At 42.3% G+C, this 17040-nt stretch overlaps 1 protein-coding gene across 2 annotated transcripts in view; it reads right to left on the minus strand.

The window, feature by feature from the left end:
* The window catches only part of PDLIM1 (PDZ and LIM domain 1), a 56757-nt gene that overhangs the window by 7283 nt on the left and 32434 nt on the right, over positions 1-17040 (minus strand). The window contains exon 5 of one of the 2 annotated variants that reach the window (XR_012417992.1): positions 2621-2846. Coding sequence is in view for 1 of the 2 variants with exons in the window: in XM_005566017.4 (XP_005566074.2) it covers positions 2695-2846 (152 nt within the window). In the remaining variant the exon portion in view is untranslated. The remainder of the gene's footprint in view (positions 1-2620; positions 2847-17040) is intronic. The other variant, XM_005566017.4, reaches the window with a different exon arrangement.

Consider the following 17040-nt stretch of genomic DNA (forward strand, 5'->3'; position numbering starts at 1 on the left):
CAGAGGTTGTAGTGAGCCGAGATCGTGCCACTGCACTCCAGCCTGGGCAACAGAGCAAGACTCTGTCTCAAACAAACAAATAACAACAACAACAAAAAAAAACAGGCATTTGGGTTCCTTCCCCCAAGAGACTTCTGTATGTAAAGAATGTTTAGAATGGAATTTATCCTGTTACAGTCAGTAAAGATTTAATGCAGGTACACATTAAGAGATATAGGAGAAACTACAAGATTTGCTATCTCCCTCTTCCCTTCCAGCGGAATCTTGATTCTCTTTGGGACAAGAACCATCCAGACTAAGGGATAAAATTTTCTTAAAAAGAATCCTAATTCCCAGACTCTCATTTAACTAGGTGTAGCCAGGTGACTAAATCACGGTCAATAAAATTTAAATGGAAGAGTAGTGTCGAACTTCTAGGAAGGAGAAAGCTGGCTCATCTGAAATAGGGACTCCCGGTTAGCCTTATCTCCCTTCTTCCTCCCTGTCACCTGGAGGTAAGCATGATGGTTGGAACACCAGCTGCCAACCAGGACCACGAAGTAAACTTGGGAATGGAAGCCACAAATTTGGTTGCTGGCATGCAGGATAGAAGTCCAGATCTTGAAAAGCATGGAGCTTCCAAATCCATGCTCAGGTCCTTCTCTGTGAGTCCAGATGAGCCCTGCAGCATTTCTTTATTTGGGCATGGATGAACTTGACCTTGCCTCTCATTAAAGGGTTTCACATCCACATAAGAGTGAAATAAGCTGTGGTTTCCCACGTTTTAACAAAGCTGTCATCCTCAAGGGTTGGCCCCCAAGTTGTTTGTCAGGTGAAGCTAATACTGGAACTTGATACAAAGCATGGTTCACTACTTCCCAGCTGCTCAGCTACTCCAAGCAAAAGAGGAAAGCAGTGGTAGAACAGTATCATTTTAGCATAAAAGAAGCACATGCAAACACATGGCCCATGGTTTCCTGATTTCCTATGGTTGTAAATTGCCACCGTCTCTAAAGAAATCACACAAATGGGGAGGAAGCCCAGGTGTCGGGTGTGTTCAGAAGGGAACTTTCTTATCAGAAAGGGCTCCCCAGGAAGCTGAATCTTCAGCTGCGGACTTTGAGGGGGAGGTTCATCTTCCAGAGGACACTAGCCTCTCAGCCAACATGCCAATCCCTTTGCAGCCTGGCTGAGGCAGGTCCCACACTCACAATCACAAGGTGTCCCCTCACTGGGGCATCCACTGTCTCTTTGCAGATGGGTCCATGAGAGAGAGAAAGAGGGCATAGAAAGCAAGACCCCACTGAAGTGCCCAAGCCTCAAGAAAGGAAGAAAGTGTGGAGGACTGGGCATCACAGGGACTAGGAAGGGTACAAAACCCAGCTCTCTGGAAAAGGCAGCCCATGAGCATCACAGGAGGTGCTGATGAGGAACCACCCGGGAAGAAGCAGGTGTGAGGGCTGCTGATCCACAGTCACCTTTGTGAAGGGAATAAACCCTTCTTCAATACATGCACCTGTCACAATTTTTCAACGTATAGCATTGTTATTAAGTGAAGATAATTTTACAGCTATCCACTTAAACATGATCATAATAAGTATACGTTACATAATGTCTTCAGTGAGAAGCGTGTCTCCTGAGACCTGCAGAACCCTACGGGGTGACCCTGGGTGCCTCAACATCAAAGCTCACCCCAAGGACAAGAAAGCGTCTTCATGACATTTCAAACATCACAATAACTATGAAGCGAGCACTCAGTTACAATGATGGATGTTTTACACAACTTATGCCATTTCATGACTATGATAATCTTAGAGGAAAGGATTTTTATCCCTGATGGACAGATGAGAAAACAGGCCTGGGAAGGTTCAGAGATTTGCCACAGGTCACAAAGTAAGAACATGGCCACAAGGGGGTGCTCTCAGGCCCTCAAGAGGCCACCCTCCCTAGAGCAAATGCAAACACAAGCCCCCAAGCAAAGCCAGCCCCTGGCTTCACTGAGCGCTAATGCATTCTCATTCTGCTGCTCATTGCCCATGGCCTTCATCACTCGCCTTCCTCAGCCACCACCAAGGTATTGCTTCTGGGCTCAAAGCAAACGAATGGCCAAGGGACAGACCAACAGTCTCCCACAGCAGTCAGGCTCTCCCCAACCTCAGCATCCTCTTGTACATATGACAGGACACAGTTGGCCAGGCCTGGAGTTGCTTAAATACAGACCCAGATGAGAAAATGTGGTCAGCACCCTCTCTTCCTCTCTCTATCTCTTTTAAAGAATTTCAGCTTTTTTTTTTTTTTTTGAGACGGAGTCTTGCCCTGTCGCCCAGGCTGGAGTGCTGTGGCCGGATCTCAGCTCACTGCAACCTCCGCCTCCCGGGTTCACGCCATTCTCCTGCCTCAGCCTCCCGAGTAGCTGGGACTATAGGCGCCTGCCACCTCGCCCGGCTAGTTTTTTGTATTTTTTTAGTAGAGACGGGGTTTCACTGTGTTAGCCAGGATGGTCTCAATCTCCTGACCTCGTGATCCGCCCATCTCGGCCTCCCAAAGTGCTGGGATTACAGGCTTGAGCCACCGCGCCCGGCAAGAATTTCAGCATTTTAAAAGCCCATGCCCTCCAAAGCCGACTCCAGAGTGTGTTCACCTGTGCTTCCGCAATGACCGACTCTCACATCTGACCTTCAACAAGAGCCTCTGACTGCAGATGGAGCTGATTACCTTTTTCTTCAGACTCCAGGATCTCCTGCAAAACCAAGAAAGACGTGGACTGTTTCGGGGGCTCATTCAACTCCTGTTTCTCCTGAAGCATCTTGTAAACTTCAGATTCTTTGTCGATGACAAGGCTGCTTGGAGGCTGAGCATGGTCTAAGCTGTGAAGAATGTTTGAAAAATTGATTAGGACATGACAGAAGTTAAAAATAACTTCACCAGGAACCTCTTCCAGGCAAAGACACTGCTGATTTGAAGGATGGATAGAAATGATCTCAAAGCCCTCTCCTAAATCAGCCACAGACCTGCTGCCAGCGCAGTGAAACTGAGAAGTCTTTGTCGTCAGAGCTGGCTGCTGCTTCAATGCAATCAGAGGCTCTTCTTCTAAATAGCTTCAGTAGCTCAATTACTTTTGGGCCTAATCCCATGGAATGAGAATGCTCTATCTCTTTATAAATTCCATCAACAGCATTATGTCCAGAGAAAATTTAGAAGAAGAAAAAAAAAAAAAAGTCAACCACAGCCCGACCATGAAGAACTCAGCCGGGTCCCCCTTGTATGGGCCACAAACATTGCTTTCACGAGCAGGAATCACAGTGTTCTCCATTCCCGACGGTCTCACCGTGCTTTCCCTGTCTATAAATTCTTCCTAATTCTCAAGGCCAGGAGCTTGGGTCTCCTCACCTATAACACAGAGGTAACAGTACTTTCCTTGCCTGGTTCACAGGTTGGTAGTAAGGATGGGACATGTAAGTGCTTTGTGAAGTGTTCATGTTCAGGCCCAGGGACTGGGCAAGCCAGGCCTTGTCTTCCTCACCTTCCTCCTGTCATTCTGGGTGACCCAGAACAGGACAAGACAGGCAGAGCCTGCCTCTTTCCCCCGGGGCTCCACTTTCTAAGTGGTGGACGGTGACAGGACGGTAGTCTCTCATCAGCTATACCTGTAAATCTATCCTGCATCTGAGCCCTTCTCACCTCCCCCACTCCCCCAGGTCCAAGCCATGCCGTGCCTTACCAGCACAGCTGACAAGATGCGTGACTTGTCTCCGCTATCACTGATGGCCCAAGGACAGTCTTATTTTTGACTAGAGGCCAGAGTGATGGCCTGTATTCAAAATATCAGAGCGATGTTTTTCATGCTTTTTAGAGACAGGGACTCACTCTATCACCCAGGCTGGAGTACAGTGGTGCAATGAGAGATAACTGTAACCTCGAACTACTGGCCTCAATAGATAAATCCTCCTGCCTCAGCCTCCTGAGTGGCTAGGATTACAGGTGTGCCACCATCCACCGCTAATTTTGTCATTCTTTTTGTAGAGACAGGGTCTTGCTGTGTTGCCCAGGCTGGTCTCAAAGTCCTGGCCTCAAGTGATCCTCCAGCCTCAGACTCCCAAAGCGCTGGGATTAGAGGCATGGGCCAGAGTGTCTGGCCCAGAGTGATATTTTAAACATGAATCAGACTATGTCATGCTGTGGCTCAATGTATTCTCATTTGACTTAGCACAAAATATTTAGTTTTAATACTAAAATATGTTTAATCAAAATAAACTTTTTGGGAGTAAATGTTATCACAGAGGAAAAAGTCCCTCATATATGTGTCCCACGCTTCTCCTTCCATACACATACCCTGCGAGCCCTGGCTCACTTTACTGAGACCAGGCTTCCTGCTGTGCCTGGGAAACACTAGCTTCACAGCCTATGCACCTACTGTGCCCTCAGCTTGCAATGCCCTTCCCAGGTGTTGTCATGGCTCCCATGCTTCATCCAGGTCTTTGCTCAAGTGCACTCCTCAGAGAGGCCTTCCTGACCCCGACTCCAAACAGTCCGCCACATCCCCACCATCACTCTTAACTCCCTACCTGCTCTCTCCCCATGGATTCCACTTGCATTCCCTTATTTCTTTGTTGTCTGTCTCCCCCTGGAAAGTAAGCCCCAGGGGGGCAGGGACATGGCCTGTCTTGCTCCCCATCACACTCCCAGGCCTGGCTCAATGCCAGGCACAGGTCACAGTTCAGCAGGCATCAAGCAAGTGAATGTACACTGCAGAGTGGGTCCAGGGCCTCCTTCCTCCTTGCTGTGCTCCCCCTGTTCCTGTAGGCTCACAAAGTCCTCCAGGGCAGCCGGCCTCTGAGGGCTCTGCCAGGGACATGGGCAGCCACACCTCCTGGCCCCAAATCACCTCCTTCCGCACAGCCTGAGCTGCTAGGGAGGAAGGCTAGCGTGCCCAGTGGAACCAAAGAGCAAATATCAGATGGTGGGGCAATTTATTGATGCAGATGGATAGATTTGTATATAAACAAGTGATGCTTCCTGAGTAATAAAGCTATAAAGTCTCCAGCCCACCAGGCTGTCTCCCAGCTTTACAGATGCAGGCAGTGGCCAGGAGTGGTTTTATCCAGCAACTCTAACCAGTCTCTCTTTAGGGTTGGAGTCACTGAATTATATCAATTACGCTTACTCATTTCCAGGGTATATGTTTGCCCTGGGTAATTCTCTGCAAGTTACCTTTTCCTCTTCCTCTCTCCCTCTCCTTTCTTCCTTTCTCTTTTCTGAGACAACCTCTGGGGCATGTTCAGTACTCAGGTCCGCAGCTAAAGGCAGAGTCAATCACAGCAATCAAGATCCAGGTGTTTCCCTTCGACTCCAACCATGTTCTCACAATAAAGGAAAAGGCACCCAAAGAGTGACATATGCTTTGCGGCTGCCAAAGGTGGTCAGAATTTAAGTAGCAAGATTCATAGGTTGGTCACTCGGGCTGGCAGCATTTGGGGGAGGGAAAGCAGCTATCCCTGCCTGTCCTGCCCACTCCAGCTGCTCTCTGCTTGGCCTCTTCCCCCACCTGCAGGGACCTGTGGGTGCCTCCTAGGGCAGGCAATGGGGCCACCTGGGGGAGTTGTTTTAACCAAGGGTCTTTCTTTGTCTCACTTCCCAGCCCTTTCTTTGAGTTATATGCCTGACTCTTTTAGGAGTCCTGAGTTTGGAACTTGCCCCATAATAAGCATATTACATTATTTTTGGATAAATCTTTTTTCTATTACACTTAGGACTATTTTAAAATTGAGATCAGACTATGGAATGTTCTTGGGAAAGATTTTTTCCTCTTCTTTGGTGTATGTTATGTCTGGAAGCCACCAACAGAACACACCAAAAAAAATGACAGAACCCAGACCACAAGGCCATCAAATATTCTTCCAGCAAATCACCTTGTGAAGGATTTACATGATTTTTCTACTCCCACCTGTCAGTAATGAGTAATGATTAAAAAAAATAACTTACCATTTTTCCCCAATAATGATAGTATCTTTACACCATTGGATAATTTATAAAAGACTTTCTATATCTATTACCTTACTTAAGGTATTGATACACCTGAATCAAAAATAACATCCTAAGATCCAAAGTCTAAGTCTTAGACACTAGACTACAAGGTATTGACATGTTACCACAATACCTTAAAAAATAATGACAAAAATATGAAGGAGAAATGGAACAAAAAATTTCTCATTTTGATATTAATAACAGCAATGAGAGAAAGAATATTACAGTGATACGGCTTCAGAAAATATAACACACACCATTCAGTTTCCAGGAGAACAAGTTTTGAGGGTGGAACAGTGAAAATAAACACTTTCTTCTGAACCCACTCTGTACAGTTTTAATAACGAGTTTAAGGAAATTCAACTACTTTGGAGTAACAATACATTACACAAAGTTTCCTAGTTCTTGTTTCTCCCTGGGAGCTGATGTGTATCAGTTTCCTAAACGTTGAATATTTTCTCCCACTATTTTAGGACCTGACCTGAGGGCCCCAGGGTTATTCTAGCCACGCCACTCCCATCCCTGCCGAATCAGGTGGCTGACAAAGCCAGGTGTAGGAGGGTCCCAGTAGTCTTTAGAACATAAGAAGAAACTCCCCTTGAGCCCACCTCCCAGATTTTAATGTCTGCTGAGCCTGCAGACATTATGCGACTCTCACACCTGCTCCAGCCAAAAGGGCAGCTGGGGTGAGGGTCAGAAGGACAAGGAGGATGGAAAGCAGTATGTCCATGGCTGTGGAGCATGGGTCAGCACAGCAACCCTGGGATGAAAGTCTACTCCATCAGAACCATGAAGTGCCCAGAGTGAGGATATAAGGGGCTTTTTTTTTTTTTAACTTGGGCTGTCATCTGTGGCAGCAACTTAATTATCTGTATATAAATCTCAGCTAGGCCAGGCACAGTGGCTCACGCCTGTAATCCCAGAACTTTAGGAGGCCGAGGCAAGCGGATAGACTGAGCTCAGGAGTTTGAGATCAGCCTGGTCAACACGGTGAAACCCCATCTCTACTAAAATACAAAAAAAAACTAGCCAGGTGCTGTGGTGTGCGCCTGTAATCCCAGCTACTTGGGAGGCTGAGGCAGTAAAATCGCTTGAACCTAGGAGGCAGAGGTTGCTAAAACAAGACAGCCATAAGAAAAAAATCCTCACTGCTGATATAACCTTAGTAGGGTCATTTTCTCACATAGTAAGAACATTTTGATACTTTAATAAAACTGCCTGTGAGACAAAGATTGGAATAGAAAGGGGTATTACGTTAATTATTGAAAGCATCCAGACAGGAGAAGATGGTCTCCTCATAAAAATCTTTTTCCTGTCTGAGAAGATGAGGTAGACATATTTTTCCCTGTTTCACCCAGTACAACCAAAATCCCTGGGCATTACGTATAAAACAACATGAGAAGACTCTGACACGGCAACAGAAGTCAGACTGGCTAGGGACCCCGCGTCCTGAGGACCATGACGGTGAGCTCCCACGGTGTTTTTGTTTCCTTGGACATCCCAGACATGGAGCTGAGGGCAGCAACCTGGAAAGGGCAATGGGCACAGACAGAAGTCTCAAGAGGAGCCTGCTGTCTCTGACCAAATGGCCAGAGAGGGGCAGCCCAGCAAAACACAACACGTTGAAACAACAACCACTATTCTCCAGCCAAATGCCAGAAAAGGCCAAGTGGGGAGTCCAGACTTCCAGTCTCACCAGGCTATGATGTGGTTCCCCAACTACCTCACTGGGATAGGCTCAGAGAAAGCCCAATAGGGAGTCCATATTTCATCCTTACCCAGCTGTAATGAAGAAAACCTAGGAATCAGGACTCTCACCACTGCTCAGCAGTGTCTAGGCTACCACTCACCCATAAGGTGTCAGTGGAGGCCATGTGCAGAGCCAGAACTCCCACCCCATCCAGGAGTAATGAGTGGCCCCAATGACCTCAGGTGTGACATAGGCAGAGTGGGGAAATGAGACTTTCTACCCCCACCTGTCAGTAATGAGGCAACATCCCCAACCCCCTATCTGAGAGGAAGCCAGTGAAAACAGAAGGTTTTAATGAGATCCAGAATCTAATAACATAATAACAAGAATGTTCAAGAGTCAGTTGAAAAATCACATCTCTCAGAAGAATCAGGAAGATATCAAACTGTAAATAAGACAATAAAGAGATGCCAACACCAAGATGACAGAGATGTTGGGATTATCTAACAAAGATGGTAACACAGTCATCATAAAAATGTTTCAATGAACAATTATGAGCACACTTGAAACAAAAAAAGTGAAGTCTCAATAAACAGAAGATATAAAGAATGAAATGGAAATTCTAGAACTGACAAAATAACTGAAATAAAACCACAGTGGATACACTCAGCAGCAGCATGAAGAAGACGAAGGAAAGAATCAGTGAACTGGAAGGTAGAATATTAGAAATTATACAATTTCAGGAACATAGAAAAATAGAATGGGGAGGAAAAGAAAGAAATGAAGAGCCTCACAAACTTATGGGAATATATAAAAGATCAAAAATTCATGTCAATGGAGTCTTGGAAGAAGAGAAAAAAGGTGGGACTAGAAAAGTATTAGAAGAAATCATGTCTGAAGGTGTCCTAAATTTGGCAAAAGACATAAATAAGTGAAGTGAACAGGAAACAGGATAAACCTAAAAAAATCTACACCAAAACACAGCATAGTAAATTTCTGAAAACTACAACAAAGAAAGAATTTTCAAAGCAGTAAGAGAAAAATGACACCATATCTAGAGGGGAAAACCAATTCAAAGGACAGCAGATTTCTTATCAGAATCCAAAAAGAAAAGAAGGAAATAGCACAATGTTTTCAGCTGCTGAAAGAAAAAAAACTGCCAGCTTAGCATTTTGTATACAGTGGAAATATCCTTCAAGAATGAAGAAGAAATCAAGACATTCTCAGATACAGGGAAACTGAGAGCATTTATCTCTAGCAAAGCTACCCTAACAATGTTTAAAGGAAGTTATCTAAATAGACAAAAAAAAAAGAGAAGAAGGAACCAGCCAGGCACGGTGGCTCACCTGAGGTGAGGAGTTGAAGACCAGCCTGGACAACATGGCAAAAACCTGTCTCTACTAAAAATACAAAAATTAGCTGGGCGTGGAGGCGGACGCCTGTTAATTCCAGCTACTCAAGGAGCCGAGGCACGAGAATCACTTGAACCCGGGAGGTGGAGGTGGCAGTAAGCGGAGATCGCACCACGGTACTCCAGCCTGGGGGACAAGAGCGAGACTCTGTCTTTAAAAAAAAAAAAAAAAGGAACCTTGGAATATCGAGAATGAAAAAAGAACCCATAAGCAAAAACATGGGTTTAAAAACTGCTTTCCCTCTTAATGTATTCTAATTCTTGTTGACAAGTAAAGCAAAAATTGTAACACTGTCTGATGTGGTTCTAAGTGTATAAAAGGATCTGTTTTAACTATATTGTAAGCAGGGGAGGGCAAAGGTTCACAAAGAGAAGCAAAGTTTCAATACTTCTTTGAACTCCTGAAATGATGATACCAGTAAACTGTGATAAGTTATATATATATATACACAATGTAATACCCAGATAACTACTGAAAAGGTTATACAAACACATAGAATAAAAAACACTACAAATAAAAATGTTATTCTTAAAAAAAAAAAAAAAAAAAAAAAGATGTCAAATAACCCACAGGAAAGCAGGCAAAAGAAAACAGAGAAATGGAAAACAGAAAACAAAAAATAAAATACCAGACTTAAGCCCTAACATATCAATCATTGCATTAATGTTCATCATCTAAATAAACCAACTGAAAGACAGAAACCAACAGGGTAGATACAAAACAGTACATTTTAAAACATGACCCAAACATATGCTATCAACATAAAACTCATTTCCGATATTAATATATAAGCAGGCTAAAAGTAAAAGGGTAGAGAATAATATATCATGCCAATATTAATCAGAAGAAAACAGGAGTGGTTATATTATTAATAATATCTGATAAGTATACCTCTGAACAAGTAAATTTACCAGAGATGGAAAGGGACAGTATATAATCACAAAAGAGTTAACAACAGCTATAGCAATGCTAAATATGCGTGCATCAAACAACAGAGCTTCAAAATATGTAAAGCAAAAACTGACAGAACTGAAAGGAAAAGAGACACATTCACAATTTTAGCTGAAGACTTCTACACCCCTCTCTTAACAACTGATAGATCAACTAGACAGAAAATCAGAGAGGATACAGAAAAATTCAACAATACTATCATGCCAGGCACGGTGGCTCACGACTATAATCCCAGTACTTTGGGAGGTCAATGCAGGAGGATTGCTTGAGCTCAGAAGTTGGAGACCAGCCTGGGCAACATGGTGAAACCCCGTCTCTACAAAAATTACAAAAAAAATTAACCAGATATAGTGACACATACTTGTGTAGTCTCAGCTACTCAAGAAGCTGGAGTGAGAAGATCACTTGAACCCAGGAGGCAGAGGTTGCAGTGAGACACTGCACTCCAGCCTGGGCAAGAGAGACAGACTGTCTCTAAGTAAGTAAGTAAATAAATAAATAAATCAGAAATGAAAGAGACATTACAGCTGATACCACAGAAGGATAGTAAGAGACTACTATGAACAATTATATATTAACAAATTAGAAAACCTAGAAGAAATGGATAAATTCCCAAAAACACAATCTACCAAGATTGAGTCATAAAAAAAAAATTAAAAATTTCTAAACAGACCTATAACTAGTAAGGAGGTTGAATCAGTAATCAAAAACATTCCAACAAAGAAAAGCTCAGAACCAAATGGCTTCACTCGTGAATTCCATCAAACAATTTTAAAATAATTAAAACTAATGCTTCTCAAACTCTTCCAAAAAGCTGAAGAGGAGAGAATGCTTCCAAACTCATTCTATGAGGCCAGTATTACTCTGATGCCAAAACCAGACAAAGATACCACAAACAAAAAAAAAAAAACTATAGACTGATATTACTAATGAATATTGATGCAAAAATACTCAACAAAATACTAGCAAACCAAATTCAACAGCATATTAAAAGGATTAAACACCATGACCAAGTGGAATTTATTCCTGTAATGCAAGGATGTTTTAACATATAACAATCAATCAATGTAACACATCACATTAACAGAATGAAGGACAAAAACTACAGTCATCTGAATGCAGAAAAAGCATTTGACAAAATTTAACAAAGTTTCATGATAAAAATACTCAACAAAACAGGAATGGAAGGAAATTACCTCCACATAATAAAGTCCATGTATGAAAAGCCCACAGCTAACATCTCACTCAAAATGAAAAACCAAAAGCTTTTCCTCTTAAGATCAGCAGCAAGGCAAGAACGCCAACTTTTACCACCTCTTTTCAACATAGCATTGGAGGTCCTAATCAGAGACCTTAGGCAATACAAATAAATAAAAGGCATCCAAATTGGGAAGGAAGAAGTAAAATTGTATCTGTTCAAAGACGTGATGATCAAATACATAGAAAACTCTAAAGATCCCCCCACTACACACACACACATACACACACACACACACACACACACACACACACACACAAACTATTGGAACTAATAAATGAATTCACAGTTGCAAAACACAAAATCAACAAACAAAAAACAGTTGTTTCTATACACTACCAATGAATAATCCAAAAAGAAAACTAAGAAAACAATCTCATGTGTAATCATCAAAAAGAACAAAATACCTAATAAACTTAACCAAGGAGGTGAAAGACTTGTACACTGAATAGAGTACATTTTAAAATTATGAAACATTTTTAAATGTTTAAAAATATAAAACATTGTTGAAAGAAACCAAAGAATGCACAAATAAACAAAGACATCTCATGTTCATGGACTGGAAGACTTAAGATTGTTAAAATATCTGTACTACCCAAAGCATCTACATCTTCAATGCAATCACTATGAAAACCCTAATGGCATTTTTTACAGATAAAAAAACACCATTGTAAAATTATATAACATCTCCAAGGACCCTAAATAGTCAAAACAACCTTGAGAAGGAAAAGCAAAAATGGAGGCCTCATACATCCTTATTTCAAAACATTTTACAAAGCTACAGTAATCAAAACAGTATGGTACTAGCATAAGACAGATATAGAGACCAATGAAATAGAATAGAGAGCCCATGAATAAACCTTTGGACACACTGTCAAATGATCTTCGACAAGGGTGCCACAGCTATACAATGGTTAAAGAATAATTTCTTCAATGGTGTTGGGAAAACTGGATATTCACATGTAAAAGAATAAAGCTGGACCCTTACCTAACACCACATAAAAAATAATTTGGCCAGGGACCGTGGCTCATGCCTGTAATCCCAGCACTGTGGGAGGCTGAGGCAGGAGATAACTTGAGGTCAGGAATTCGAGACCAGCCTGGCCAACACAGTGAAACTCCATCTCTACCAAAAACTACAAAAAAATTAGCCGAGAGTGGCAACACAAGCCTATAGTTCTAGATACTCAGGAGGCTGAGACCGAAGAAACACTTGAACCCAGGAGGTAGAGGTTGCAGTGAGCCAAGATCATGCCACTGTACTCCAGCCCAGGCAACAGAATGAGACTTTGTCTCAATAATAATAATAATAACAATTCAAAATAGATTAAAGACCTAAACATAAGACCAGATACTATAAATATAAAACTTCTAAAAGAAAACATAGGGGGCCAGGTGCTGTGGCTGACACCTGTAATCCCAGCACTTTGGGACGCCAAGGTAAGGAGAATCACTTGAGCCCAGGAGTTCGAGACCAGCCTGAGACTCTGTCTCTATTAAAAAATAAAAATAAAGCTTCCTAACACTGAATTTGGCGATGGTTTCTTGAATATGACACAAAAACACAAGCAACAAAAGCAAAAATAAACAAATAGAACTAAAAACTTTAAAACTTCTGCACCACAAAGGAAACAACAGAGTGAAAAGGCAACTTACGAAATAGGAAAAATATTTGCAAAACATACGTATGATAAGGAATTAATATCTAGAATATATTTAAAAATCCTACAACTCAACAACAACAAAAAAATAGCTCGATTAAAAACTGATCAAATGATTTGAATAGACATTTAGCCAAAAATGATTAACAAGCATATGAAAAGATATTCAACATCACTAATCATTAAAGAAATGCAAATCAAAACCAAAATGAGATATCACCTCACATCTGTTAAGATGGCCACTATCAAAAAGACATAAAACAAATGTTGGTAAGGATGTGGAGAAATTGGAGCCCTTGCGTATTGATGGTGGGAATGTAAAATGGTACAGCTACTATGAAAACAGTATGGAGATTCCTCAAAAAATTAAAAATTTACCACATGATTCAGCAATCCCACTTTTGATTATATACAAAAGAAATGAAGAAGAATCTCAAAGAGATATTTGCACACCCACATTCATTACAGCATTACTCACAATAGCCAGGAGATGCACGCAACCTAAACATCCATAAAAACATGTGTATTAGTGAGTTTTCTTGCTGTAGATAAAGATATACCCAAGACTGGGCAATTTACAAAGAAAGAGGTTTAATTGAACTTACAGTTCCACATGGCTGGGGCAGCCTCACAATCATGGTGGAAGGAGGAGCAAGTCACATCTTACATGGATGGAGCAGGCAAAGAGAGAGAGAGAGAGCTTGTGCAGGGGAGCTCCTCTTTTTAAAACCATCAGATCTTGTGAGACTTATTCACTATCACGAGAACAACATGGGAAAGATTTGACCCCATGATTCAATTACCTCACACTGCGTCCCTCCCACAACACGTGGAATTCAAGATGGGATTTGGGTGGGGACACAGACAAACCATATCAACATGAATAAAGAAAATGCGAAAAAAAAAATGGGATACTATTCAGCCTTAAAAAAAAAAAGGAAATTCTGTCATATACTACAACATGGGAAAACCTTGAGGATATTACGCTAATTGAAAAAAGACAAATGCATGACTCCAATTATATAAGATATCTAAAGTAATCAAACTCTTAGAAAGTATTACAGTGGTTGCTAGGGGCTCAAGAGATGGAGAAAAGTGAGGTTGTTTTTTAATGGGTATAGAGTTTCAGTTTTGCAGGATAAAAAAGTTCTAGAGATGTGTTTCACAACAATGTACATACAATAAACATCACAATAGATTTAAAAACGATTAAGATCATAAATTCCATGTGTTAACACAATAAAAAAAGACAAACTCACAGAACAGAAGGAACAAACTATTGATACATAAACCTATTGATACAAAAACCTAAATAAATCTCCAATCATACTGAGTAAAAAGGCTAATCCCAGGTTACATACTGTATGATTCCATTAATATAACATTCTTGAAATAATAAAAATATAAAGAGTAGATGAGTAGGTTGCCAGGGGTTAAGGAGGGTGAGGGGACAGGAGGGAAGTGAGTGTGGCTATAAAAGAGCATCATGAGAAACCCTTGCAGAAATGGAAATGTTCAGTATCTTGAGTGTATTGATATCAATATCCTGGTTTTGTTACTATTGTGTTTTCAAGATGTTACCACTGAGGGAAATTGGTAAAGGGTATAGGGGATCTCTCTGTATTATTTCCTAAAACTGCAAGTGAATCTACAATTATCTCAAAATAAAAATTTTAATTAATTTTAAGAAATATTTTCCCCAAATGGTAGAAGTTATGTGCTAACTGGAAATAATGTAGAGGAATACTTGTTTTTTTATGTAGGTGGGGGTAAAGGAGGTAGAAGGACCCAGAAAAATCTTTCCTATCTCATATCGCAAAAAATGAAATGTCCCAGCCTGATTACCCCAATGTTCACACACAAACACCATTCTGGGAAACCCTATGTAATCATTTTCAGAAGGGAAGCCTGGCCTGTATGCTTCCTAAGTTTTGGTCTTCAAAGGCACACGTGTTGGTCCTGCAATAAGAAACCAGAGAGGTAATTGTGGGCACCAGAAAAAGAGAGAGGAACGTCCACACACCAGAGCCAGTTTTCTGTGGGTGGCAGGCAAGTTTAGCTAGAGGGGCAAGCAGCCTTCATCACAGAGGTGTACTTCTGATTCAGCTCTGAAGAAGCCAGGGTTAATATCATCCTTGTGATATCATTTGAATAGAAAATGATGCATCCCTTTATTTCCAGGGCAGCTGCTTATAAATCTCCCTCATGAGTGTTTGGGGGCAACATCTTACAACACAATTTGGAAGAGCTATTATCTAGGGCCTAGTATGTTGGTTATAGGAGCTCTCCAATCATTCCTTGAAGAGAACACCATCACCCCATCAGTAAGCTGATGAGCTGTGTGGGCTGGCTGAATTTAATGGGAAGGAAAGAAGTGTACCATAAGCCACAGCAAAGTCTTCTCCATTACATTTGTCTATGTGCTTCCACACTTCTGTAGCCGCCAGTTCTCAGAAGTGATGGGGATGGAGTTACTCATGGACACCAAAGTCAGCAATAATTAGCATTTACTGAGCACCTACCAGGGGCCAGGCACTGTGCTGAGTGTTCTGTGCATATCCCGTTGCATTGTCTCAACAATCTGGTGGTGAAGAAGTTAGTATTATTTCCACCTTAGATCTCAGGAGACTGAGTTTCAGATATGTTACATGGTTTTTCCAAGGTCACACAGCTAGTAAGAGGCAGAGCTGGAATTCAAGGCTCGGGCCCCTCTATCTACCAAGCCTTTAGGAAGTATCAGGCAGTGTCATATAAACAATGAAATCTGGGCTCTGAATTTTCTGATTTTGACCAGGTCCCCTCAACTCAATTAAAAGAGACCAGCGGAAAGGTGCTAGCTTTCTGCTGAACTGACATTTTCTTTGCCCACATGGTACACAGTAGGCACTCGATAAATGATTATTATGCTGAACTGACCTAGAGGAAAAAGGCCACTGAGGACCTCCCCCTCCACTGTGTGCACTGAGAGGAAGGGAAGCACCTGCCTTACCGGTTGGCAAGGCTATCTCTGTTCTTATCTGACTGGGACACAGCTCTGTAAAGACCTACAAGACAGATAGCCACAGACACACCATGATACCTTCAAGTGTGTAGGACAAAGAAATCCAGGGCAAGCCCCAGAGAATGGATGATGACCTCAGATGCAAAGTATGCAGTGAGCCAATTCTGGAACCTCAGCGAATTTCACAGACTAAACAGTGGGAGGGAACGAGCACTTGGGACTTGTGCTGACTGAGCAAGCAAAGTTACCGGGTGACTGCTGAGCTCACAGGAGAATCTTTCTTTGTGGGAAGGCACTAGAAATACACCAGCAAGCTGACACCCCGCCCCCCCATACAAGCAGCATGGCCAGTTAGGCAGCTCCTCTGCCTTAGGCTGTTGGTTTTCCCACTGTTTCTGGGTTCATCCTCAAAGAGTGTGGGATGGAACAGAAACGGGACCCTCTCTGCTGAGAAAACCTGCAAAGAGACAAATTTTGATACTCGGAAACTACTGCAGCCGAAGAGTCTGGGCCAGGGGCTAAAGGAAAGGCTTACACAGCCACCTGGTAGTTTCAGACTCGGGGGAGGGAGCATGCAAGGAACGTAAGAGAAGAAGAAAGACATTAATGAAGGAAAAATAGCCAAGGCCATACTAAAAATATTTCCCAGGCACATATTTCTCCCAATGCATAGCAGCTCTTTCAATTAAGGATGTGTCATTTCCTGGGTTATTAAGTCCAGGATCATGGAACATTCCACTCTGGGACAGTAAAAGAGGGTCACGTTCTCAGCCTCCCCAGCACCAAAGCAGCTAAAAACAAGGATCACAGCCCCTAGTGTTTCCACCACTCCTGAGCTGCTTGGAAGCTTCCCCTCAGGGTATGTCTGTGGAAAGCCTGGGGACCCAGTATGACACCTTTCTCAGGTGTCTCAAATGTCCCCACGGTCACCTGGAAGAGGATCATCATCTCAAGCCAGTAAGCCCTTGCAAGAACCAGAATTTGGGGAAGCAGCAGCACTGGCGGCGACTTTGCCTTGGTTACTATGATAAATGGCCAGTAACCTTTAACATCTTCTAAAGCCA

Source organism: Macaca fascicularis, chromosome 9 (assembly GCF_037993035.2).
Source record: "Macaca fascicularis isolate 582-1 chromosome 9, T2T-MFA8v1.1".
NCBI classification, from domain to species: domain Eukaryota; kingdom Metazoa; phylum Chordata; class Mammalia; order Primates; family Cercopithecidae; genus Macaca; species Macaca fascicularis.